At 64.9% G+C, this 23,683-nt stretch overlaps 1 protein-coding gene across 3 annotated transcripts; it reads right to left on the reverse strand.

Moving 5' to 3' along the window:
• Positions 1-138: 138 nt before the first annotated feature.
• KIF19 (kinesin family member 19) lies at positions 139-23,348 on the reverse strand. Of its 3 annotated transcripts, none has more exons than XM_070060360.2 (20): positions 23,151-23,348; positions 21,613-21,693; positions 13,040-13,150; positions 11,010-11,097; positions 10,563-10,699; positions 9,573-9,698; positions 9,044-9,238; positions 7,853-7,999; positions 6,876-6,998; positions 5,725-5,890; positions 4,467-4,641; positions 4,165-4,363; positions 3,400-3,670; positions 3,195-3,316; positions 2,677-2,810; positions 2,329-2,434; positions 2,112-2,190; positions 1,262-1,659; positions 906-1,065; positions 139-739 (listed from the first exon to the last, which is right to left on the reverse strand). In XM_070060360.2, the coding sequence occupies exons 1-20, from the start codon at positions 23,187-23,189 to the stop codon at positions 609-611; spliced, it is 2,988 nt and encodes a 995-aa protein (XP_069916461.1). In that variant the 5' UTR covers positions 23,190-23,348; the 3' UTR covers positions 139-608. The 3 variants fall into 3 exon arrangements, with proteins under 3 accessions (XP_069916461.1, XP_069916460.1, XP_069916462.1); XM_070060359.2 differs by having other exon boundaries at positions 906-1,071; XM_070060361.2 differs by lacking the exon at positions 9,573-9,698 and having other exon boundaries at positions 906-1,071.
• Positions 23,349-23,683: the final 335 nt, after the last annotated feature.

Genomic DNA, 23,683 nt, shown 5'->3' on the forward strand with positions numbered 1-23,683 from the left:
GGCCTAGAGGGAGCCCCTTCCCCCCAGGTGTTTGTATGTGGGTGCCGTGCAGCCAGCCAGGGAACCAGGGGCACACGGGACGTCGGGGGTGGGGTGCACCTTCATCAGCCACAGCCGCCCCCACTTCCACACAAGGTCCAGTTTCCAAGACCCAGATGGGATTTTATTGTTAAAAAGGAAGGGGATAAAAAGTCTGCTAAGTATCTCCAGGCACCCTCCCAACCCCAACGGTCACATGAGGAAGTGCCTGTCTGCCCCTGCCCTGACCACCAGGGGCGCCCTCACCCCAGGTGTGGGCCCTGGAGCCGCGCTCACTGACAGCGACGCTCCCCCAATGCCAAGGCTGGGTCTGGCCACGGGTCTGCCAGGAGTTTTGGCAAAAGTATTTGGTCCCCTGCTGTAGGCCATGCCCCCAGGGCTCCCTCCCTTCCCCGGTGGCACTGAGTGCCTGGAAGGGTTGGGCAGTTACCCTCACAATTCCTGGGTCTCAGGGGCCCCAGCTCCCAGCCTCCTGCACCCTCCCGGGTCACCCCCATCTGCCCAGCCTCCATCTCCTGCTAACGCCATTCCATGCCAGGGGCAGGAGAGCCAGTTCCAGGCAGGGCCCCTCAGTTATGCCACAGGCGTCCATCTTTGCCCTGGGTGTTGGTGCTGGCAGGCAGGCGGGGCCCACGAGCAGCCCGTCGGGACCCACCAGCTGGGTGCAAGGGGACAGCCAGGGGTGAGGGCTCCCTAGGACCTGCAGGAGGGGAAGGGTCTGGATCAGGGTCTGGGAATGCAACACCCCCCCCAGGCCCTCTCCACCACCCAGTGGCCTTGGGCACAAACTCTGGGACGCCCGCCTCTGCACCCTGGGCCTGGCCACAGCCTCTCCTTTCCCCGGCCCCTCCCTGGCTGGTACTGACCCGTGTTCTGGCTTGGAGGGAGTCTGACTTTGGCCAAAGGCAGCGAGACTTTGCCCAGATGCCGGACGCCAGGGGCTGGGTGCCCGCATCCCGGCACTCTGTGGTCCGAGCCGCTCTCGGCGGGGTGGGGCCCGGGGGGGTGTGTCTTGGGGTGAGAGAGCTGTGTCTGTTGGAGAAGAGTGAGGTGAGGCTGAGAGGTGCACAGGAGGAGCCTGCACAGGACCTGCCCGCTCTCAGGCCAGCCTGGGGACACAGGCATTGCTGGAGCCAGTGCAGAGCTGGAAGCATCTGGCGCCCAGATCCCCCCTCCTACAACCAGGGGGCCCGGACATCCCACTCCCTGCCCCACGCCTCACCCCTTGCCCCGTGACCTCGAAGGACCGGGACCTCCGCTTCCTCCTCTTTGCCTCCAGTGACTGCTCCCTCTTCTTGCCCAGGGCTTTCTTCTGTCCACGCAGCCAGGGCCCGGGGTCGTCTCCACACCGCCCGACCGCCCGGGATGGCGCCTCGCCCGTGCTGCTGGAGAGGTTGTCCTCGCTGGCAGCGTGCTGCAGCGTGGGGCTGGGGGGCCGCTTGCAGGCCAGCGGCCCGGGAGGTTGCACCTCCTCAGTCTCACTGAGCGAGTGCAGGGACAGGCTGCTGCGCTGCATGGGGGGCACCAGCAGGTGGCGCCCCTCGGGCCCCAGAGCCCGGGAGCGCCTGCGGGCCGCCTTCACCGAGATGCACTTGGTGCCGGTCAGGATCTCCTTCCTCCCTGCGGGGACACAGGCAGCGTCCAGCTGGGCCTCGAGACCGCCTCCCAACACCCATCCCCTGCCATGGCAGAGACGCTCCCAGCGCCCCCAAGTTGCGTAAACCAGGGATGGTAGAGTTAACCCCACAGGGTTCTCGCAAGGGCCTGTTGAGAGCGTGAGCTCAGCCTGCGGTACCCAGGGCACACGGCTTCCACCCACAGTTGCTCTGACGATTCTTGTGGCAGGGGAGGGGTGGGGCGGTGTGGTCCTGAGGGCCACGTGTGATTGCACCTGTGTTGGAGCAGGCGGCTGATCCCCGGACCCCTAGTGGACGAGTAGCACCCAGTGCCTGGCTGTGTTTGGCACGGTGGAGAGCGGAGAGGACTTTGGGCTGCATGATGTGAGCAGCGCAGGAGAAGCGGGCAGGGGTGGGTGGGCGCGTGCACACACACACACACACACACACACACACCTCGGTGGGACAAGGGGATCTCGGCCAGGTTCTCGCTGCTCTCGGGGGAGGAGTCAATCCGGCTGTCCTGCGGGGGGCTCTGTGGGGTGAAGTCATGGGGAAGCAAAGGCCCTGACTGCAGAGGTGCTGGTTCCATCCCAAGGGGCGGGGTATCCTCCCCTGTGGCCCCACCCCCAGTGGTGCAGCCCCGGGGGGCCTGTGGGTACTCGGAGCTCACCTCCTGGGTCACCAGGCCACCGATCTGGATGGGAGGAGGGGTGGGCACGGAGGAGGACTTTGCCTGCCAGGCCCGGGGGCTGGCCTTGAACACGCGGTGGGCTTCACTGGGGTTGGCAGAGGAGGGAGGTGTCCAGTGACCAGGCTGGCCCTGTGGGGGTCCCACCCCCACCCCAGGGGAGAAGCTGATGGTGCCAAGGGAGAGAGAACCTGAGGGTCCTGGCTCCAGGCCTGTCAGCCTCCTCCCTTCCGTCCCTGCCCTTCTTGCCCTGACCTGGGCTGGCATCCCGGGCTGGCTGCAGCAGGGGGCTCTCTGGGAAGGACCGGCAGGCTGTGGCCCCAGTCTCACCTGTCGGTGCCAAGGGGAGGGAGGGTGCTGTCCTGCCAGCGCCGGAATTCACAGCTCGGCACCTTCACGCTCTCCGGGTCGGAGTCCGGGGTCAGCGTGGCTCCTGCTAGGGTGATTTTGGGCAAGGAGCTGTCCTGGGGTGGGGAGGGGTGGATAATTGGATGACCTGGTCCTGGGCCAGGTAACAGCAGGGTGACAGGTGCACAGGGTCCCAAGGGATGTGATATGGCAGCGGGAACTTGTTCTGGGAGCCCAGGGAGGGGTAAGCTGTGGTCTGTTGGGCACCCCGAGTGGCCCTGGCCCTGCCTGGCGGCCTGGTCTCCCCAGACGGCATCCAAGGCCATCTGTGATCTCTCAGATGACCAACCCTGACTTGGTTGGCTTTGGCAAGGCTTTGGGTGAGCCACGAAGGAAGAGGAACCAACTCCCTGGGGTCCCAGCCATTTGCAGGGGAGGCCTTGGGCATCGGCCCCTCCCCGGGCACATGCGCACGCGCCCAGGCCCGCTCCGGCGCCCACCTGCAGGGCTCTGGAGGCCACGCGGTCCATGATGGTGGCCCGCTCCACGCTGCCCTCCTCGAGTTCCCGCAGGTACGCTTCGTACAGCTCCTCCAGGTGCTGGGGAACGGTCAGGTTGTAGTCTGCGGGGGGAGGGGAGGGGCGGGGCTCAGTGCGTGCCCGCGCGGGCCCTCGGCGCGGGCTCGGCCGCGGGGCGGGGCCCTACCGTCAATGATCTGCCGCTGGCCCTGGATGATCTCGTCGCACAGGCTCCGGTGCTGCTCCAGCCGGCGCACGGCCTCCCGGCGGTGGCGCAGCGCGCCGTCGCGGAGCAGCGCGCGCGACTGCATCTCGGTGTTCTCCACCTCCAGCTCGTGCACGCGGCACAGCAGGCTGAGCACCTCGCGCTGCTCCTCGGAGCCGATGCGCCGCGGCAGCGTCTCCTCCAGGCGCCGGCCCCGCGCGCGCAGCTCGCGGCAGCGCTGCTCCAGCGCCAGCTGTGGGCGGGCGGGGGTCAGCGCCAGGCAGAGCCCGGGGTCCACGCGCGCGGTCCCCACCCACCTTCCAGCTGGAGCTCCTATCTAGCCAACGCTTACAGCTCAACCTTGGCCGTGCACCAGGGACTGCCCCAAGGTGCCCCCGTGTGTCCCCGATCGTGCCACCCTGACCACCACGCACCCCTAAAGCCAGCGCACTGGATAAGTGCTCAGCCCAGCCCACCTGACGCCAGCAGGGCTCTGGATACCCTTAGCAGACAGGTATACCCTGCTGTCCAGAGAGCCCCAGTTCTAATATGAGCCGCCAATCATATTAGCTACTGTTTTTCTTGGCGGTTGGAGGGGAGCTGGCATATGCAGGCGTTTAGTTAATTAGTAAACCGTCCCCCAACTGGCCCCATTTCACAGATGACGAAGTGAGGCAGGAAGAGGCTAAAGAACTCAGGATGTGTGGCCTGAGCGCCCAGGTCTCCCAGCGCCCCTGCCCCGGCCACCTTCTGCTCCCGCAGCTTCTTCTGCTCGCCCACCAGGGCGGCGATGCTCTCGCGGGCCGAGGCCACCTCGGGCGGCTCCAGGAGGTCTGGCTGCTCCTCCCCCGGGTCCGAGTCCTTCTCGCTGCCCTCCTTGCTGTAGGACTCCTTGCGCTGCTCCTCCCGCCACTTGAGGGCTCTGCGGGACTGCTCGTGCTCCCAGCTGCCCAGCCCCGCCCCGAGCAGAGACAGGGGTCAGGCCACGGCAGAGGGGCGCCATGTGCAGCCATACTCCCAGCCGCGCGGTCCCCGCGGGGGGCGCGTACCCGGCGATGGTGAGCAGGTGGCGGGAGGTGTCGATCTGCACCTCCATGGCGCGGTTCTCCAGCTCCAGCAGGTGTCTCCGCACGTCCATCTGCTCCTGGAAGGCGCTGACCAGCTGCTCCCGTAGCTGGCCCATCTCCGCCGGCTCCCCCTGCCCGCCGTGCACCTGCACCTCGGCTGCCCAGTGGTTGGGGGTGGGAGCGGTCAGGGGGTGGAGGTGTGGCAGGCTCAGGCCAGGCAAGCTCTCTTCTCGCTTTCTTCCCAAACCGCAGTTCCCACTTCCTGTTTAACTGCTTCCTCCAAAGAGACCTCCTGGATTATTGCGTCTTCCCATAGCCCACTCCTACGTGGCACCCACAGGGTGCTGCCCAAAGGTGAGACCCAGCTCTCCTGCAGGAACCAGGCTAGCATTAGCCCTGGCGGCAGCTTTGCCAGCTTTGCATCGACTATGAAAAGGCACCCCCTGGCTGGCGCCTCGGCTCACTAGGCTAATCCTCTGCCTTGCGGCGCCGGCACACCGGGTTCTAGTCCCAGTCGGGGTGCCGGATTCTGTCCCAGTTGCCCCTCTTCCAGGCCAGCTCTCTGCTGTGGCCAGGGAGTGCAGTGGAGGATGGCCCAAGTGCTTGGGCCCTGCACCCCATGGGAGACCAGGATAAGCACCTGGCTCCTGCCATCGGATCAACGCGGTGCACTGGCCGCAGCGGCCGGTCACGGCGGCCATTGGAGGGTGAACCAACGGCAAAAAGGAAGACCTTTCTCTCTGTCTCTCTCTCTCACTGTCCACTCTGCCTGTCAAAAAAATAAAAAAAGAAAAAAGAAAAGGCACCCCCTTAGAAATGCGAGTGCCACCTGTTGGAAACCTTCCTAGCTGATGCACAAGTCTAGGAGGGAATGCTGGGCGGGGCGCTGCCTCGCAGCTCTGCCGGCAGCCCCGGCTGGACCCCACCTAATCTCCACGCTGCCTCTCCCGAGCAGAAGTCATGGCCACATTTTGGAGCAGGGGCGGGAGGGCTCAGAGCAGCAGCATGAGCGGCCCGAGGCCACCCAGCCAGCAAGTGCAGAGGAGTCTGCTTGGGAACCCAGCGCTCAGTGGGGGAGCCCGCGTGGGAGACCAAGAGGAAGCACCTGGCTCCTGGCTTCGGATCAGCACAGCGCACGGCCGTGGCGGCCATTTGGGGGGAACCCAGCACTGTCTGACCCCAGAGTGCCGGGAGACCGCCTGGGGTGGGGTGGGGGGCTGCCGGAGACCCTGGTGCACACCTTGGACGTGGCGGAGGTCAGCCTGCTCCAGCCGGCCCCGAGGCTGGCCCCGCCCCGCCTGCTGGTCGATCTTGCACTTGAGCCGCTGGATCTCGCTCCGCAGGTCGGCGATGATGCTGGTGTACTGGGCGATGTGGTAGGAGACACTGAGCAGGTTCTGCTTCACCTGCACGGGCGCACGGGAGGGGGCCGAGGGCGCAGCGTCACCCCGGGCGCTGGGGCCTCCCTGCCTCGTACAGCTGTGGGCTGCCTGCCTTCCTCCCCGCTGCTGCCTCTCACATCCCGAGCCTCTGTGAATCCACAGTCCTAAGTGCTGCTGCTGCTGCTCCTGCTCATTAGCCTTCCGTAGCTCCCGACTGCTTAGGGCGATGCCCTAATTCCTCCGCCTGGTGCTGGACGCCCGTGGCTCCTCCATTCTTCATTTTTCTGACTCAGTGCTGCAGTGAACTCTCTGCGGTAGCCCGGGATCTACTGTCTTGCCAAGCCCTCTGCCTATCGTCTCCTTCCCACCCGGAACCCTGGCCCTTCCTGCTCCCACCCTTCTGGAATGTTCTCCCCAGCCTAAAGGGTCCAAGTCACAGTCTCCCAAGAGCTCCCCTGGGTCCCAGCAGCCCACCCCACCTGCTGCTGGCATCACTCATAACATCCTGAATATCAGCGGGTTGCTTCAACATGGTGTCTGCTCTCCCCCGTTGAGTTCCAGGGGCACTGGGGCTGTGGCTGGCGGGGGCTCCAGTGTGGCTCCCAGACAGGTGGGAACATGACCTTGGAACCGGGCAGACCTAGTACCAGCGCCAGCTCTTCCCTGGGAAGTCTCGCGCCACCCTGCAGCCTCACTGTTCTCGACTGTAGAATGGGGTAGCAATGGCGGCTGCCTGATTCCGAGGCTCAAGTGAGCAGACAGGTTAAAGGGTAAGTGCTCGGTCTAGGCCACCTCTCACTGGGTCTGTCACAATGCGGTGCTTCGAGCGAGCCTCTGAAGATGAAGGGGAGACAGAAGGGGCCGAGGCAGGGGGCAGGCCAGGAAGGGCAAGGAAAAGGCCTGGGTGACATCGGTGAGGGGGTGAGGCCAGCCTGCTGGCAGCCACCTCCATCCACATGGGAGTCCAGGGGCCAACAGGTGCGCCGGGTGGACAGTCCGGGGTCCTCACCCTGGTCTTGATGTTCTTGGCCCGGCCGGCGTAGGTCAGGGTGTTCCGGGACTCCTCGAAGGCGCTGCTGGCCGGACTGATGTGGGCGATCATCACGGTGCGGCTGTTCCCCCCCAGGGAGTCCTGAGTGGGGGAGGGGCCGTGGTCAGCTGGAGACCTGGAGCTCCCCCGGGCTCCCTCTGCCACACTATGTATATGTGCATATACACTCACACACACTTATGCACACACGCACTCATGAACCACGCACCAAATCATGTTCACATCACACGTGCACACGGGCCTGGCTTCAGACCATCACACAGTGCAAGCCCCAGCTGCAGCCAGTCCCAGTCCTGGGTCCTCCCATGGACGCCAGCAGCCCCTCTGGGCCTCAGTGTCCTTGTTTTATAAGAGAACAGTGGTCTGCGGCGGCGCCAGCTCGCAGGCTGTGGGTGCAGGCTGCAGGCAGGTGTGCAGTAAACACCGTGGCTGAGCCATCAGACCAGGGAGACCTCCGCAGGGGGCCTCCTCGCAGCGCCTCCCCGCAGGAGCCCCTGGGAAAGTGCGAGCCTTGTGACTCTCCTGGTCTGCAGGTGTGACCCTTGCAGACTCACAGAGCTGTCAGTCAGCCCGAAGGAGCTCCGGTGAAGCCCTGAACACCCGGCCCAGCCAGGACTGGACACTCTAGCAATGCTGTACCTGAGGACCAAGGCCCCCGTGCGCAAACAGCAGCCTTTGTATGGGCCGACTGTCCTCGGAGGCCCGGGGGCAGCTGCGTTCCCCTGCAAATGCAGGAGGCCCGGCCACATGGGAATTTCAGATGGATGGCGAATGTGGAAGCCGGCATGGATCGTGCACGGGGTCTGCGCGGCGAACACCAAGTCTGTGTCTATGTGCAGTTCCGGGCGAGACAGCGTCCCTGCTTTGCTGTGTTCGCCCCGCACCCCCTCCCCCGTGGGGCCCGCCGGCGGCGGCGGCGGCGGCGGCGGCGCTACCTTCAGCAGCCGGGTGAGCTTGCTGTCGCGGTAGTTGACGTACTTGCTGCTGCCCCTGTCGCTCAGGGCGTTGATGCAGTTGCCCAGGGCCAGCAGCGAGCGGTTGATGTGCGCCCCCTCCTTCATGCGCTGCCCGCGGTTCTGGGTCTGCGGGCGGGCAAAGGGCGGAGTTGCGGGCTGCGGGGGCGGGGTCTGGGTTGCACCCCCGCCACCCTCCCCTTGGGGCCTCGTCCCGCCCTGCGCCAGGGCGCGTGGTCACGGGCTGCAGGGAAGGTGGGAGAAGGGGAGGGCCCCTGAGTGGGTGGACCGGGGGCGAACAAGGGACACAGCGGTCCCACGGCGGCTTCTCAGGGCTGGCGGGCACACAGCTTCAGGGAGCGAGGAGGAGGAGAGAGTGTGTGTGTGTGTGTGAGAGGGCGCACAGAAACGTGTGGGTTGTGTGTGTGCAGGTACATGTGTGTGAGAAACGAATGGATTGCTGTGTGCATTCACACGTGTGTGCACGCGTGTGGTTTGGCAGGCAGACCCCTCCCAGTTCTGGGGCCTGTAGGACCGAGTCAAGGCCGTGGAGCCTCTGCCCGCCGCCTTGCTTCAGGGACCGGAGAGCACAACCTCTCCCCTCTGGGGGCTCCTGCATGCCTCCTCTAGGAAGCCCTCTGGGCTTTACTGGGAGGGCGGGATGAGTTTCCTGGACCCAATCCCCACAGGTTCAAACACGAAACCCTGCTCCTGCTCCCGCATTGTCCTCCCCCCCGCCCCCCCCATGTGCTCCAGGGCTAACAACGGTGACATCATCCAGCCTCATCGCCCAGGGGAGCAGGAAGCTGCAGGGTGGACCTGCGCCTGTGGGTGGAGACCCAGCAAGCAGGGCTGCAGCCAGGGGTGAGGGTGCTGCAAGGTGGGTGACAGGGACCTCACGCTTCTCTCGGTGCCACTGCTGGACTCGCCCTGGTTCTGCCCAAGCCCCCTCCCCCTTCTCACCTGGGCCCATTCGTTCTTCCCCGCCCCTCCCCCAGGGCAGCCACAGTCTCCTTCCCTGGAGACCCCCGCCCCATTCTCCTTATTAGCAGGCTCTTGGCTCTCCCCAGGACGCCCCACCCACCCGCACTCACCTGTTCCTTCCTGGACGGCCTCAGTTCCCTACCTGGGGGCCCCCACACACCCGCCCAGTTCCCAGGAAGCCGGCCTCACCTGGGAGGCGCGCTCGGAGCCGGCCAGGTCGACCATGAAGAGGCGGCCCTGGCGCACCTCCTGGAGGACATTCTTGACCCGGCTGCGCTGGCGCACGGCCACCTGCAGGACGGCGTGGGAGCGGGACGACGTCCGGTTGGCGGCCGTGGGCTCCTGTGTTCTCTGTCGGTTCCCCTTCACCAGCAGCTGCATGATCTGGGTGGCGGGAAGAAGTGGAGGTGGCTCGTAGGGTGTTCCCCCCGACAGGAGGCACGCGGCCAGCTCCCAGGGGGAACGGGGTGGGGGTGGGGCACACCTGTCAGGCCACCTGCTGGCCCCCGGGGTCAGCACCACCCAGGCATGGGAGCAGATGTGAGTCCCCTCTTCTGCCAGCACTCAGGTGCCTCCATGTCTGTCCCAGCCCAGCCCCAGTCCCAGGGGAGCAGACAGCGGCTCCCTGGCTTCAGTCCCCACCTATCCTGCCCACCCCCACCCCAAGCTGGGGAGGGCCCTTTCCATGGCTGGCTTCCGGCTGGCACGCAAGACTCGCCTCCTTGGCATTGATGGTGGAGACCTCGGTGATGCCAGCCACCTGGATGACCCCTTTAGAGTCCTCCCTCAGCTCCAGGTAGCCCAGGGCGGGGTTCAGCAGGTCCCGGATCATCTCATTGTAGATCTGATGGGACCCAGAGGGGAGGGGCGGAGAAGGCAGTCATGGGTAGAGCACGGTGCCCCTCCCTCCTGACCAAATGGGGCCAGGAGCTCACACGTCCTGAGCCCCAGGCTCCCCCCAGAGAAAGCCCCTTCCAGGCTGACACAGCCAAGGTCACAGGCAGCTTCCACACCAAGCCTCACTCTCTGCACTGGGCACTGGCAGAGCGCGGGGACCTGCTGATGGCCGGAACACCTCGGCCAGGTGGGTTGCTAGGCAACCTTTAGGCTACTTCTCCCAGGGTGCCCCACCCCTAGGGCGAGTCTTGCGGGCTGGATCGGTACCACACTGGCCAGGTAGCTGCTGGCAGCTCCGCCTCACTGCCCTCCCTGCGCTGTCACCCAGGAGATGGAGCACAGCCCACCGGCCCTCCTGCCCACGCCTGCCGCCCATCACTGCCTGGTGGTGGCAGCTTGGGACACTGCCGGTGGGAGCCACAGGCTGCAGGCTTGAACCTGTCCACGTGTGTGCAGCGCCCACCTGTCCTCACCTGCATGGAGTCCCTCCCTGGGTCTGCTGTAAGGAACAGGCCCAGGAAGTGAGCTGCCCGGGAGGGGCGGTGGAGCTGTGCGCCCGTGGACAAGGCTGCTCTGGGGCGTGGCCACAGGGAAGTCACAGGCTGTCACAGCCAAGCTCACATCTCTGCCGACGGGCAGAGCTCAGCTTCAGAGGCGCAGGGTCCCGAGTGGGAATCCCTGGTCCCCCCACTTGCTGTGTGTTACGCCTCTGCTGGCCTTGCCTCTCTGAGCCCCAGACTTTAGAAAGCAGGGCTCATGGAGTGTGCGTGGGAGAGTGGCCCCCAGGGAGCCACCAGGGGGCGGGGCTCACCTCCAGGTAGGACATGGACACCTCATACTCCATGTCGTTGCTGGTCTCCTCAATGGCGTGGAAGAGATCATTGAGGGTCCGGACATAGATGCCCGGCTCGTGGTCCGTGCCCAGCATGGTGTAGGTTTTCCCACAGCCTGGGCAGAGAGGGCAGGAGAGGGGCCTTGTGGGACAGCCCCAGGTCTGTCCTCAAGGCTGGGCCCTCCCAGATGGCCAGGGAGGTGGGGGGGGGCAGGGCGGTGCGGTGAGGGAGGTGAGGACGGCACCCTCAGCTCAGGGTGGGCCTCTGGGGCTGGAGCAACCTGGGTGGGGCTGGGATCAGCTGCAGCCCTGGTTTCCACCCCAGCGGGGCCAGGCTGAGTCTCTGATGGAGAATGCGGGGGCTGGGTCCTCAAGGGGGCACAGCAGGGGCATCACAGTACTTGCCCGGTCGGGGCTTCTGCCCACCTGTGGGGCCGTAGGCAAAGACGGTGGCGTTGTATCCCGAGATGACTCCTTCGATGAGGCTCTTGGTGGTGGCCTGATACACCATCTCCTGCGAGGAGGAGGAGGAGGAGGAGGCTGCAGGCGGGCAGAGCCAGGCAAGCCCTGGCCCCCAGGGGGAGCCCCGGGCCCATGAGGAGTGGGGGAGGGGATGTCTCTGGTTACACCGCTAGCCTTAAGGGGACAGCAAGAGCTGAGGACACCTGAGACATCTCCCCCCACAGCTGCGGCTGCCCCCCAGCCCCGAGGACGCATTGCATCTGCTCCTGGGAGCATCCTGGAGGGGGCGAGACAGGGTCCCTGGGAGGGTGTCAGCTTCCCCGAGACCACCCCCGGCTCCCAGTGCCAGCTGGCCTCCAGCCCCTCCTCCAGCTCCGGCAGGGGCCATCCCTGCTCTGCTCTGTGTGTGGGGACTCATGTGGGGGGGTGTGTGGGTGTCAACCCAAGACGCATGGTGCAGGGGTACGTGTCATGCAGGGGTACTTGCCATGCAGAGGTATGTGCCATGCAGGGGTACACGTTGTATAGGGGTACACACCGTGCAGGGATACGCATCATACAGGGGTACACGCTGTGCAGGGGTGTGTGCTGTGCAGGGATACGCATCATACAAGGGTACACGCTGTGCAGGGGTACACGTCGTATAGGGGTACACACTGTGCAGGGATACGCATCATACAAGGGTACGCGCCGTGCAGGGGTATGCACCATGCGGGGGTACATGCCGTGCAGGGGTACGCATCATACAGTGCACATGTCATGCAGGGGTATGCGTCATGCAGGGGTAGGCACCATGTAGGGGTAGGCACCGTGCAGGGGTATGCGTCATGCAGGGGTACACGCTGTGTAGGGGTACACGCTGTGTAGGGGTACATGCTGTGTAGGGTACACGCTGTGTAGGGGTACATGCTGTGTAGGGTACACGCTGTGTAGGGTACACACTGTGGAGGGTACACGCTGTGTAGGGTACACTGTGTAGGGTACACGCTGTGTAGGGTACACGCTGTGTAGGGGTACACGCTGTGTAGGGTACACGCTGTGTAGGGTACACACTGTGTAGGGGTACACGCTGTGTAGGGGTACACGCTGTGTAGGGTACACGCTGTGTAGGGGTACATGCTGTGTAGGGTACACGCTGTGTAGGGTACACACTGTGTAGGGGTACACGCTGTGTAGGGGTACATGCTGTGTAGGGTACACGCTGTGTAGGGGTACACGCTGTGGAGGGTACACGCTGTGGAGGGTACACGCTGTGTGGGGTACACGCTGTGTAGGGTACACTGTGTAGGGTACACGCTGTGTAGGGTACACGCTGTGTAGGGGTACACGCTGTGTAGGGTACACTGTGTAGGGTACACACTGTGTAGGGGTACACGCTGTGTAGGGGTACACGCTGTGTAGGGTACACACTGTGCAGGGGTACACACTGTGTAGGGTACATGCTGTGTAGGGTACACACCGTGTAGGGGTACATACCGTGTAGGGGTACACGCTGTGTAGGGTACACGCTGTGTAGGGTACACACTGTGTAGGGTACATGCTGTGTAGGGTACACGCTGTGTAGGGGTACACGCTGTGTGGGGTACACGCTGTGTAGGGTACACTGTGTAGGGTACACACTGTGTAGGGGTACACGCTGTGCAGGGGTACACGCTGTGTAGGGTACACACTGTGCAGGGGTACACACTGTGTAGGGTACATGCTGTGTAGGGTACACACCGTGTAGGGGTACATACCGTGTAGGGGTACACGCTGTGTAGGGTACACGCTGTGTAGGGTACATGCTGTGTAGGGGTACACACCGTGCAGGGATACGCATCACACAAGGGTACGTGCCATGTAGGGGTACACACGACACAGGTACATGCAGACTTTCAGGAATGGGGAACGCAAGAGAGCAGATCCTTGAGCTTGCAGTGGAAGCCAGGCAAGGGTCGCCGCCAGTGTCCCTGAGGGCCCCTCCGAGGCGCAGCAAGGCAAGGAGAGGGGCTCACCTGGGTGGCAGTGAAGTCGAAGGCCACGTCGAACAGGTAGGACTTCTCCCGGGAGCGGTGCGCCCGCAGGATGTCGTCGGGGTCCTCCATGGGGTCCATGAGAACCACCATCTGTAAAGGCGCCAGGGAAAGGTGGCAATGCGGCACCGGGGCCCCCACGGAGTCCACAGAGCCAGGCCAGGCTCTGACCTCTCCCCTCCTCCCCGACGCCCCGGCCAGCTCCTGCTGGCGGTCCAGGAGCCCCAGGCCCTTTGCTGCCGCTCAGCAGTTCTCTGGGAGTCAGGGCTGGACACACTTGGCCTTGGGTGCCCAGAGGGGCCCCCTCCCCGACTGCAATTCCTCGTCCCCGCTGCTGCCCCAAGTGAAGAGCACCAAGAGTGACAGCTGGCACTGCTGAGCCGTTTCTTCCACGGCAGGACCCGGCTTCGAACCCTGCAGCCCAGGCCCTGTCCTGCAGACGAGACACTCAGGGTCCAAGAAGAACCTGGCCTTGGCCCAGGCTCTAAAGCAGCGCAGACATCCCCATGGCAACGGTAGGCCATGCAGGGGTACGCGCCATGCAGGGGTACACGTCGTATAGGGGTATACACCATGCAGGGATACGCATCATACAAGGGTACACGCTGTGCAGGGGTGTGCACTGTGCAGGGATATGCATCATACAGGGGTACGTGCCGTGCAGGGGTGCATACTAGGCCAAGGCACAGCCCATGAGTGGGGATTTGCTTTCTCAAGCTGCACGTTAGCAAGTGGAGGAGCCAGGGCTCACCACCAGGTGGGTTCAGAGCCCCCAGACCCTTACCCACCTCACTATAGCCGTGTATCACCTGGGACCCTGTCTGCCCCTCCTCACCCTCCCTGCCACGCCCTCTCCCCCACCACCAGGTGGACCAGGGCAGGCAAGGAGTGGCTGGTTGCTGTAGGTGACAGGGCTGAGGACAGCAGCTGGCTTGGAGGTGGACCTCAATGCTGGCTCGCAGCAGCCGTGAACCTGAGCTGCCGGCAGAGGGAGAAACTGGGGGATCCCGGGCTGGAGGATGGGAGAGGAACAGGGACCACTCAGTCACCACTGGGGCTCCCCCTCCCCTGCAGGGCAGGGCCGGCTCTGGAGCCGGAGGTGTGTGCACGGAGACATGGATGGCCCATCCGGGTTCTTGCCCTGCTCGGAGGGTGACTGAGGGACCACTTTCCAGACCAGTCTCCGAGCCTTGAGCTTGGCCTTGAGCTTGGGGGGTGAAAGGTGAGAGAGCCGGGCAGGAGCGGACACTGGGGGTGGGCTCCGAGTCCCTGTAGCCCAAGCGCCACCCTGCCTGAACCCCGTCTCTTGCTCTGTCAGAAGGGCAGCGTGTATGGGCAGGGGGCGTGGCCAGTGCCGTGTGCTCAGCAGTCTTCCTTCAGGGGCTAAGAGGGAGCACAGGGGTGCAGGCAGGGGGTGGGAGGCTCACCCATGCCTCCGTCTTCACTGCAGCGAAGGCCACCAGCCCCCCTCGGGCCCCAGCCCTGCCCACGGAGGTGACCCTGAGGGTGGCTGGCACCAGGATGTGCCGCTCTGTGCCTGGGAGCGCCCGGCTCCTGCCAGACAGCCCAGGGAATACCTAATGAGGCACAGTGCTCCCCAGGGCCCGGGCACTGGAGGGAGCGCCAGACGGGCGCCTCACCAGCCCCTCCCCCTCCGGTGGGAGGGCGGGGGCGAGGCTGGCTGCCTCCTCCCAGGACACCATAACAGCTGACCCCTTTAACGTCAGTTTGTGGGCTCCAGACGGGAAACTTGAGGCACAGAGCCATGCCACTCAAACGGCAGGGCCAGGTCAGGCTCCAGGACTGAGGCCTTGTGGGAGCGGGGGCGGGGTTCTGGCTCCAGCACCCTCTGTGCACCTTGCTCCCCACCCTCCAGCCTGTGTGACCTGGGCTGTTACAGTGCAAAGAGGGAAACTGAGTCCTGGCAGAGGGCAAGGACCGAGGGGGACGGCTCTTAGGGGCCGCCCGGCGAAGCAGAGCCGCTGGCCACACTCCCTGCTGGTGTCTGGAGGCCGCCAAGGCCAGTGACCGTCCCTAAAGCGGCTTGCAGAACAGACCCTGGGAGTGGCCAGAGTAGCAGGCTCACGGACCTGGGACATTCGCGGTGTCCCTCTGGGATCTGGCCCCCGCTCCTCCCGGGCTGGGCACACACCTGTGTTCACTGCAGCACAATGGCCCTCAAGGCTCGGGATCTGGCCAGACGCCCTTCGGGGATTCTCCATGGGGGAGGGGCGGTGGGGGAGAGGCTGCCTCCCAGCCCCAGGGAGCCAAAGAGACATCTTATATCCAACCAGGTGGGAGCCCAGGTGGGCAGGTTAGCAGGCTGGGCGGGGACTTTGTAGAGAGAGAAGAGGCCCCTGGCTTCTGCCTCCTCCCAGGTGGCTGGAGGCTGGTGGCCACGGAGCGCTCAGTGCAGGGTGCCCGGGTCTGTGCTGTTAACCTGCCCCCTCCCCACGTCCCCAGCTACCCACCGACTACTTCTCAGGCCTCAGTCCCAAGCCCTGGAAGCTTCTTTTAGGATCTGGCCCCTGCCCCAGGCCCCCAAGCCAGGGCCGCGTGCTCAAGTTTCAGACCCAACTGAAGATAAAACCTGGCACAGGTCCCCGAGGGATGCAACAGGAGCCTCCCCAGCCGGGCCAGCTCTTCCCTGGGTGCCAGCGCCCCTGTGGGTGAGGACAGGGCCAGGGACCCTGTGGAGTGGGTGGGGCTGGTGGCCTGAGGGGGCCTCCAGTGCCAGGGCCAGGGAGCACCATGCACTGATACACACCCCCTTCCCGTGACCTTCATACAAGGTCACCGCCAAGTCCCTGGCACCCTGGGCAGCTGCTTCCTTCTCTATCAGGCTCCCGCGTCAGCCCACTGTCAGCACGGCTGCCCTGATACTCAGAGAGGGCTTTGTCTGCTCCCATCAGGCGGGGCCCCCCAAAACCATCGCCCCCATTCCTGTCCACTCCGGTACACAATGGAGCCCTTGTGCCCCTCGGCCAGGTGAACTGGCTGGATGGGGGAGGGGAGGGGTACTCTGGGCTGCCGGGGAGACCAGCCCAGCAGGTGCGCAGGCCAGTCCAACACATTTGCTGCACTCCCCGCTCCGTGTGCCAGGCATTGAGCGAGCCCCCTCCCAACGCTCCCCCAAGACACAAAATCGAGGCCAGGTGTTCTGCCTGGACCCGCCCACGTTATTTCAACATCATGTACAAGGCAGAGAGGTAAGCAGGGGCTGTGGGCAGCGGTCCTCAGCTCAGGTCCCCGAGCTTTCCTGGGAGAGACTAAGCAGAGAGCTCCGGAGTTTTACCTTCTACCCTCCTGGCCAGGAATCTCATGCGGGCAGGCAGGTCTGTGACTCCCGCCCGGGGCCCCTCCATGAGCACACACTGCCCCTCCCCCAGCCCGGCGCTGGGCCCTCCCTCTAAATGTCAGCCTGGCTGGCCCACAGCAGAGGCCCAAGGGATGTTTGGGCAATAAAGCTGCTGTTGACGGGGGGCATTGTGAGCATCCGGGTTCCGGGCCAAGGGCTTGGCTGCATTTTCTCGTATCGCACAGTTTAAGAGGAGGTGCTCTCATTAGTACTGGGCCATGGCCACCTCTGCCTCCTCCTCGCTCAGCCGCCTGACTAGGGGAGTGCCCGCCTGCCAGGGGCTGCACTGTGCTTCTTGCCTCCTTAATACACTGACCCCAGCACCTTAGAACGTGCCCTTCTTTGGACGTGGTCATCGCGGATGTAATTTGTTAGATGAGGAGGAGCCCGTGGTTCTCCTAACGGGAAACCTGGTGTAGGGGTGCACAGAGGAGGGGCGAGGTGACAGACGGAGAGAGCCCCGCAGCGGGTCCTTCCCTGCTGCCACCCTGGCCCCAGACTTCCCGCCTGCAGAATGGGGTGACAGTGGCCCTCTGATGTCCCGGCCAGCCCAGCCCATGGGTGGTCTTTCTCACTGCAGTCTTGCAAACCAAGCCCACACCATGCAAGGCTGGCTTTTCTGCCTCAGGGAGGCAGGTGCGGCCCCGCCCCAGATGAGCCTGTCCCCCAGTCCTACAAGGGTAAGCTGAGCACGGGGACCCCTCTCACACCCCCAGGGAATGCATGCTCGCGCCCAGGGCACCTGCCTCTGGGAGGCTCCAGTGGGGACACTGCTCCCCCAGGACACACAACGGGAGACAGGGCCAGGAGGGGGAAGCGAGCGGCTCCAGGCCTCCTGGCTCAGCCGGGGCCTCCCCCTGCACGGCCTCCGCTCCCAGCCTGGAAACCCAAGTTCCTGTAGGCTGAGGCAGAGGGTTGTCTAATCCGGCAGTGAGGCCCAGCAGGCACCCGGCTCTTTCCCAGCATCTCCTGGGTGAGAAACACTTCAAAGCATGTCGGGAATCGAGCTGCAGCTGTTGAGGAACGAATCACCGGGGAGACAGCGAGAGGGAGAGAGACAGACAGACAGACAGAGAGGGACTACAGAGCACTCCCACCCAGATTCACTCCCCAGATGCCTGCGATGGACAGAACAGGATGGGGCTGAATACCTGGCCTCTGTGGTGGCAGAAGCACCCCCCCCCAACATTGTGACACTGCTACATGTCCCCCGTGGGGCCACGTGGCCCCTGGTTGAACACCTGTGTGACCCAGCCGATCCTCCTCTGGCCTCCAAGGCCAGCGCTGATGTTCTCTGGGGGAGGGGTAACACAAACAGGGCTCAGGCTTGACACGGCTTTGTAACCTTGGGCCAATGGCTTCACCTCTCTGGGCCTCAAGTTTTGCCCAGTTGAAAGTCAGGGAGAACCAGCAGCGCGATGACCTTGACAGAAGAAATCCTAGGGCCGGCGCTGTGGTGCTTTGGGCTAAGCAGCTGTCTGCAACACCAGCATCCCATGAGGACATTGGTTCAAGTCCCGGCTGCTCCACTTCCAATCCAGCTCTCTGCTAATGGCCTGGGAAAGCAGCAGAGCATGGCCCAAGTGCTTAGGGAGACCTGAAAGAAGCTCCTGGCTCCTGGCTTTGGCCCAGCACAGTCTTGACCATTGCAGCCATCTGGGGAGTGAACCAGCAGATGCAGGACCCTGACTGGTACATTCAGACCGTGGACTATCACCCGAAGGTATCGTGAGGACGAACCTCGTCACACATTAAAGAGAAAAGGACACCAAGGAGCACACGCTGTGACCCACCGATGGCCAAAGTCCAGCACAGGTGTACAGTGATAGAAAGCGGTTTAGGGGTTGCCTGGGACATCCTGGGGGCCGGGAGAAAGGCCAGGGGGAGGTGGAGAATCCTTGCCCCTCCCCCCTCCACCGCCAGCAAGGCCAACGAGCCTCCAGATGGCAGGCTCAGCGTCCCCAGCACTTGGCACCTGTCACCTCACACCCCGCCTACTTTTCACAGCAGCCCAGCGCACGGGTCCTCTTCGATCCTGCCCCCAGCTCTCAGGGTGGGTGCGCCAAGGAAACCGAAACCCAGGGAGGGGCCTGGCCTGCCCATGGCCCCCTGCCAGGACTGGGGGGTGGGGCTGGGTGTCTGGGGTCACAGGCTCAGGGTTCCACCGAGCCCAGGGCTGTCTTCTGACACTCGGTCCCCTCTGTCCCCGTCACCCTGCCCAGCCCCTCTGCTCTGTGGCTCTCCTGTGCTGCTCCTCTTCCCTCCCCCACCCAACCACCCACCCTGGCCCCAAAGCTGGGCCTCGTGGGGGGCCCTCGCCTGGCTCCGCAGGACGCTGGGGAGCACAGGGGCTGGCGGCTGCCTGCTCTGAGCAGACATCGCTAATTACGGGATTACACTTAAATCCTGCAGACACACACCGCGGCCTGCAAGCTGGGGGCGGGTCAGCGGGCTGTGGGCTTGCGGGTGTTTGTTCAAGAGCTTCCGCCCCCAGCCTGGCACTCCCTCCAGCCCCTCCCAGTCTCCTGGGCAGCCCCCACCCCCTGGCCTCCCTGCAGGCTCTGGTTTCGGGATCCAGGCCCACTCCAGACACCGAGCTCCTCCTGGAATCTCCCAGGACACCGTGGGGTGGGTGCGTGGCCGCTGGGAACCACTGCGAGGACCCTGCCACAGAGAGTGGGAAGGCAGAAGGCGGGTCCCAGTTAACCTCCAAATAAAGCTTTGCCAGGCAGAGTGCTAAGCACCGCCCATACCCCGGCGCCCAGAGCCCCAGGACAGCGGCACCAGGGACCCCCTTGCACCCCCTCGCACATCCAAACCCTAAGTCCAGCTTCCCCGGGTCCAACACCCTGAACACGCTTTTGGGAGCAACCCCCTCTGCGGGCCACCTCGTCACCCTCCAGGAGCTCCGTGCCTGGCCCTAAGGAAGCTGTCCCACCCAGGACCCCAAGCCCAGTGGGTGACATAGACCCTGGCCACCTGCCCCCACGCAGGACCCACCAACCTGTAGGCTGTGGCCGTGCCCAGCTCCCGGCTGACCACCAAGGGGACTGAGGCCTGGGCAGCGAGCTCCGGGCTCTGTGCAAGGTTCCCCCACCCTCAGCCCCCGGGGCCGCCCCAGCAGAGGAAGCGTAACCCGCCCATCACTGCAGGAGGTGCAGGACCTGAGGCTGGACGAGCAGACCTGGGTGCTTCTCGGGGGCACTGGGCCATGAGGCCATGGTGGCCACAGCCGGGGAGCAGGGGCCAAGCTGGTGCACATCCCAACCTGACATCCTGAGAGGAGGCAGGGGGGCGCTCTGGAGCTCACTTGGGCGGGGGGGGGGGGGGGCTCAGTGCCCCTGCGGGCCCTGGGTCCCCAGGTCTTAGCAGGAAGGAGCAGGGCCCCAGCTGGCCCACAGTGGAGCCGCGGGGTGGCTGGAGTGCGGGGGCCGGGACCGGGTGGGAGGCAGGGGAGTCGGCTGTCCGTTTTGCCTCTTGGATGCGTGTGTCCGCGCCTCCTTGTTGCCAGGAGGTTCCGCGCCTGGCATTTCTGCGGCTCCTCCCTGCAGGTGTCAGGCAGGAGGGCTGGGCCAGGCCACGGGGACAGAGTTGGCAAGGGAAGCGCTGAGCCCGCGCTGCGCAGACCTCCCTCGCTGTGCCTCTCAGCTGGCGAGGGGACACCCTGGAGGACCGTGCAGCTCTGGGCCTTCCTGGGGGCGCAGCTCGGCTGCACTGAAGCCAGCCCCCAGGGCGGGAGGCCTCCCTCTGCACCGCAGGCACAGAAGGGAGCAGTGTTTGCCCGCGTGGGCACCCAGCGCCAGGCCTGGACTGAGAGCATTGCCATCAACGTCAGTTAATATTTATCAGCCCTCGCCCTGGCTCGGAGCCAGAAGCAGCAGAGAGAGACATCATTGTTCCGGCCCCAGGACCTGAGATCCTGGGGACAAGCTGGACCCGCAGGGCGTGGCCTGGCCCAGAAGGAGACTTCTCCTGACCTCAGGCCGGGGAACTTCCGTCTCCAACAGACAGAGGTACAGGTGCACTCGCGGGCCCACCCAGACGCAGTAAGAAGGCTTTGCGACTGCTGTTGCCGGTCACCGATGGAACCCCTGGGGCTCCTGCACGCACCCCCAGGCCCTGGCCCATCCCACCGAGGCCACACAGCGAGCAGATGGCAGAAGCCGCTCTGTGCCGCCATTCACAAGCATTCCTTCTGGTGCCAGTGCACCCGCCCAGCTCAGATGGGGCCTCCCGGTCATCCCTGCTTTGCCCGTGGTCTGGGAGGGAGAGGGAGCAGGGGACGGGTAATCAGGGTGGGGTACACAGCCCTATCAAGCCACAGCTCTGCCTCCACTGCTAAAGGAAGAAGCCCCTGCCACCGTGCCCGTGCCCACAGCAGCCCCGTATCCTCATCAGTCCGCCCAAACAAACATCCCGGCCATGTCAACAGAAAATGTGGCTTGGTCGCTGCTTGTGGCTCCTGACTCATCCCCCACCGTCTGCCCCTCCTCTCCTGCTTGAGTTACACTCGGCTTTTCTCAGCTGCCCGATTGCATCACCATCCTCACCACAGGGCCTTTGCACACACACACACACTCCCAACTGCCCCTTCTCTACCTCTCACGTTTCAGTTTGGGGGCCCTTCCCCGACCTCCCAGGCTAGACCAAGCCCCGCTTACGCAATCTCACAGCACCTGCAACCCTGCATCTCTTCACAGCCTGCGTGAGCTGCACGCTCATCATTGGTTCACTCTCCCTGCCCTGGCAGAGAGGGGACGGGGGCGTCTCTGTTCACTGCGGCTTCGCGGCTCCGAGCACAGATCCCAGCATGCCCTGCAGACTTGATCCACGCTACTGCGCAGGCCCTGTGCACCTCATCATCGTGACAAGGACCAAAGCTGCGAGGACTTCACCAGACAGACACCCTGGAGTCTACAACCCGCAGACACGTGCTCGGAGGGTAGCAGACACAGTAGGGTAGGAGAGAGAAGCCGAGAGGGAGGCATCAGGGCCCAGGGCCCACCAGGCTAGGGCTGCTCTCAGTCCTCCTTGGATAAATCGGGGAAGGCTTCCTGGAAGAAGAACCTCTGGCTTCTTGGATGATGTGACCAGCAGCACAGTCAGGAGTTGGGTGAATAGAGACGGGGATGGTGCTGAGCCTCAGGGCCCTGCCTGCCCCGCCGGGGGAGCTGGGACACCCAGCAGGCCCACATACCTGCTCGTCCACTTTATGGGCAATGAGAGTGGCTCCTTCCTCCAGCTCCGCCACGCTGATGGGCCGCACCCGGAGCGCCACCTGGGAGGGCAGAACACATCCCTGGGGTTGGAAGTCCAGGGTAGTGGGAGGCCATGGCATGGAGACAGAGATGCGAGGTTTTGGGGTTCCTCCCCCAGGCAAGCCCTGGCTCCTCTGGTGTCGTAAAGAAAACTCCATGAGCCAGGGTTACCGCATGGGCAGCAGGTGCACAGGGTGCTGCACTGGGTCTCTGTCTACCAAACTCCCCAGGAGCCCAGGCCTCAGGGAGAGCCCTAGGGGGCGGAACTGTCTGCAGCTGCATCAGTCACACGCCCTAATTAGACACCTGCAGCTCCCTGGGCGTGACGGGGCGCCCGCACGGGAGCAGCCTCTGTGTGCCCGTGTGTATGCGTGGGGGATGCACAGAGGCTAGCATCGGGCAGGGGCGTCCCTTTGTCATCCTAACCACCTGTGCCCCCAGCCCTACCCTGAGGACAGAGCCACCACGGGCCCCTCCTCTGTCTCTTCCCAGCCCGTGTGGATCTCCGCAGAGGACAGGGCAGGGCGGGGAGATGTCTCTGGCTGGGCAAAGGGAAGCACCTGCAAGGTGTGGGCAGAACTAAGCCTCGCTCCACTCTCCTCGGATGTCCATCAGCTCCTCTGCTGGGGGCGGGATGGCCCCTTGCCCCTGCCTGGGAGTTGGGGGAGCAGGCGAGGGCACAGCGCCAGCGCCAGGGCAAACCGTTTTCAGAGACACTTTCTAAACTGCCGGAGAGGGCGTCCCGAAGCCCAGGGCTTGTGTGGGGGCTGGGGCCCAGGCTCTCTGGAACAGGTGCAGGTGTGTGGGGTAACGTTACCCTCCAGTTACACCACCAGCCACCTGCTGGCGCTGAAGCCTTATCCCCAGTGATTAGGGGATGGAGAGGGGGCTGCGGCAGACCCCCACGCACCCCAGCCTGTCCGCGGCCTTGGGCTCCCCCCACCGCTGGTGGGAATCTATCCTCAGTGTTCTCCTGCCCCCACATCCCCCTCCGCTGTCACAGACCCTGGCTTGGGGAGGCCACTTGCAGCGCTTCTCAGAGACACTGGGGGTGCTGACTGGCACGAGGGCTCTGGTCTCCCTCTGGGTGACCCCCAACTCGCTTTAAACTCCCAACCCCTCCCCAAGGCTGGGGTACCCTCTGTGCCCCCAGAAACTCCCACCTTTCCTCTCCCCACGGACAGCTGGAGCCCACACTGCCCTGGCTGTTCTGGACGGCAGTGGTCTTGGTCCAGAGACTGCACAGGCTTTGGGGGTGGGGTCCCCAGGGCACGGGGCTGGAGCTGGGCCTCCCTTGCAGGCCTCAGGAGTAGGGCCAGGGCAGGTACTGACGCCCCGCTCCCGACTTGGGGAGAGTTGTCCTGAGCAGTGCCGGCCCTGGGCCCTTGGGTGTCCACCTAGTACTGGGTGTGCTGGAGGCCGGCTGAGGCAGCCCCGGGGTTCCGGGGGACGACGGAGGCGGCTGAAGGGGTCTCACCATGAGTTGCTGGTCCTTGGAGTCCCGACCGTCCTTCATGCTTGCGGCAGGTGGGGGGGCTCAGGCCGCGACCTTGGGCATGGCCGAGCCGCACGCCCACCGCCCGCCCGGGTCCTGTCCCGGGCTCCTGGCAGCCCCGCCTGCGCCGCTGCTCCCTGACAACCCGAAACCAACAACGCTCCGGCGGCCAAGGGCGCTGACCGCGGGCGGCGACGCCCCGCCCCTGCGCCCCGCCCTCCCGCGCTGCGGACGGGGTGCGCCGCCTCCTCCCCGGGGCGCCCGGCCCGCGCTCTGCCCGCCCTGTGCCGGGCTGTGCGGCCCTGCGGCCCTCGGCGCGTCCGTGCGTCCGGTAGCTGCTCAGCACCTGCCCGCGTCCCGGGCTCGCGGCCGGACCCCCGTCCCACTGCCTTCTGGGGCGCGCCCGGCCACGCGCACCTGCTGCCTGCCCGTGTGTCTCACAGCCCAGCTGTGGCTGCAGCGTTGGGTTTCCCTGGGCGCTGGGGCTGGCGACTGGAGCATGGTGTTTGCTCCTG

Source organism: Oryctolagus cuniculus, chromosome 17 (assembly GCF_051225735.1).
Source record: "Oryctolagus cuniculus isolate XC-2025 breed Fujian yellow rabbit chromosome 17, ASM5122573v1, whole genome shotgun sequence".
Taxonomy (NCBI): Eukaryota; Metazoa; Chordata; class Mammalia; order Lagomorpha; family Leporidae; genus Oryctolagus; species Oryctolagus cuniculus.

What these genes read in the sequence shown, in the direction of transcription:
- KIF19 (XM_070060359.2), bottom strand. Translation starts at nt 23,189, where the DNA reads ATGAAGGACGGTCGGGACTCCAAGGACCAGCAACTCATG. An exon ending in CCAAGAACATCAAGACCAGG is followed by an intron (nt 5,891 to 6,875) that starts GTGAGGACCCCG and finishes GCGCCCGTGCAG; the next exon opens with GTGAAGCAGAACCTGCTCAG. An exon ending in CACCTGCTCACCATCGCCGG is followed by an intron (nt 4,364 to 4,466) that starts GTACGCGCCCCC and finishes GGGGCTGGGCAG; the next exon opens with CTGGGAGCACGAGCAGTCCC.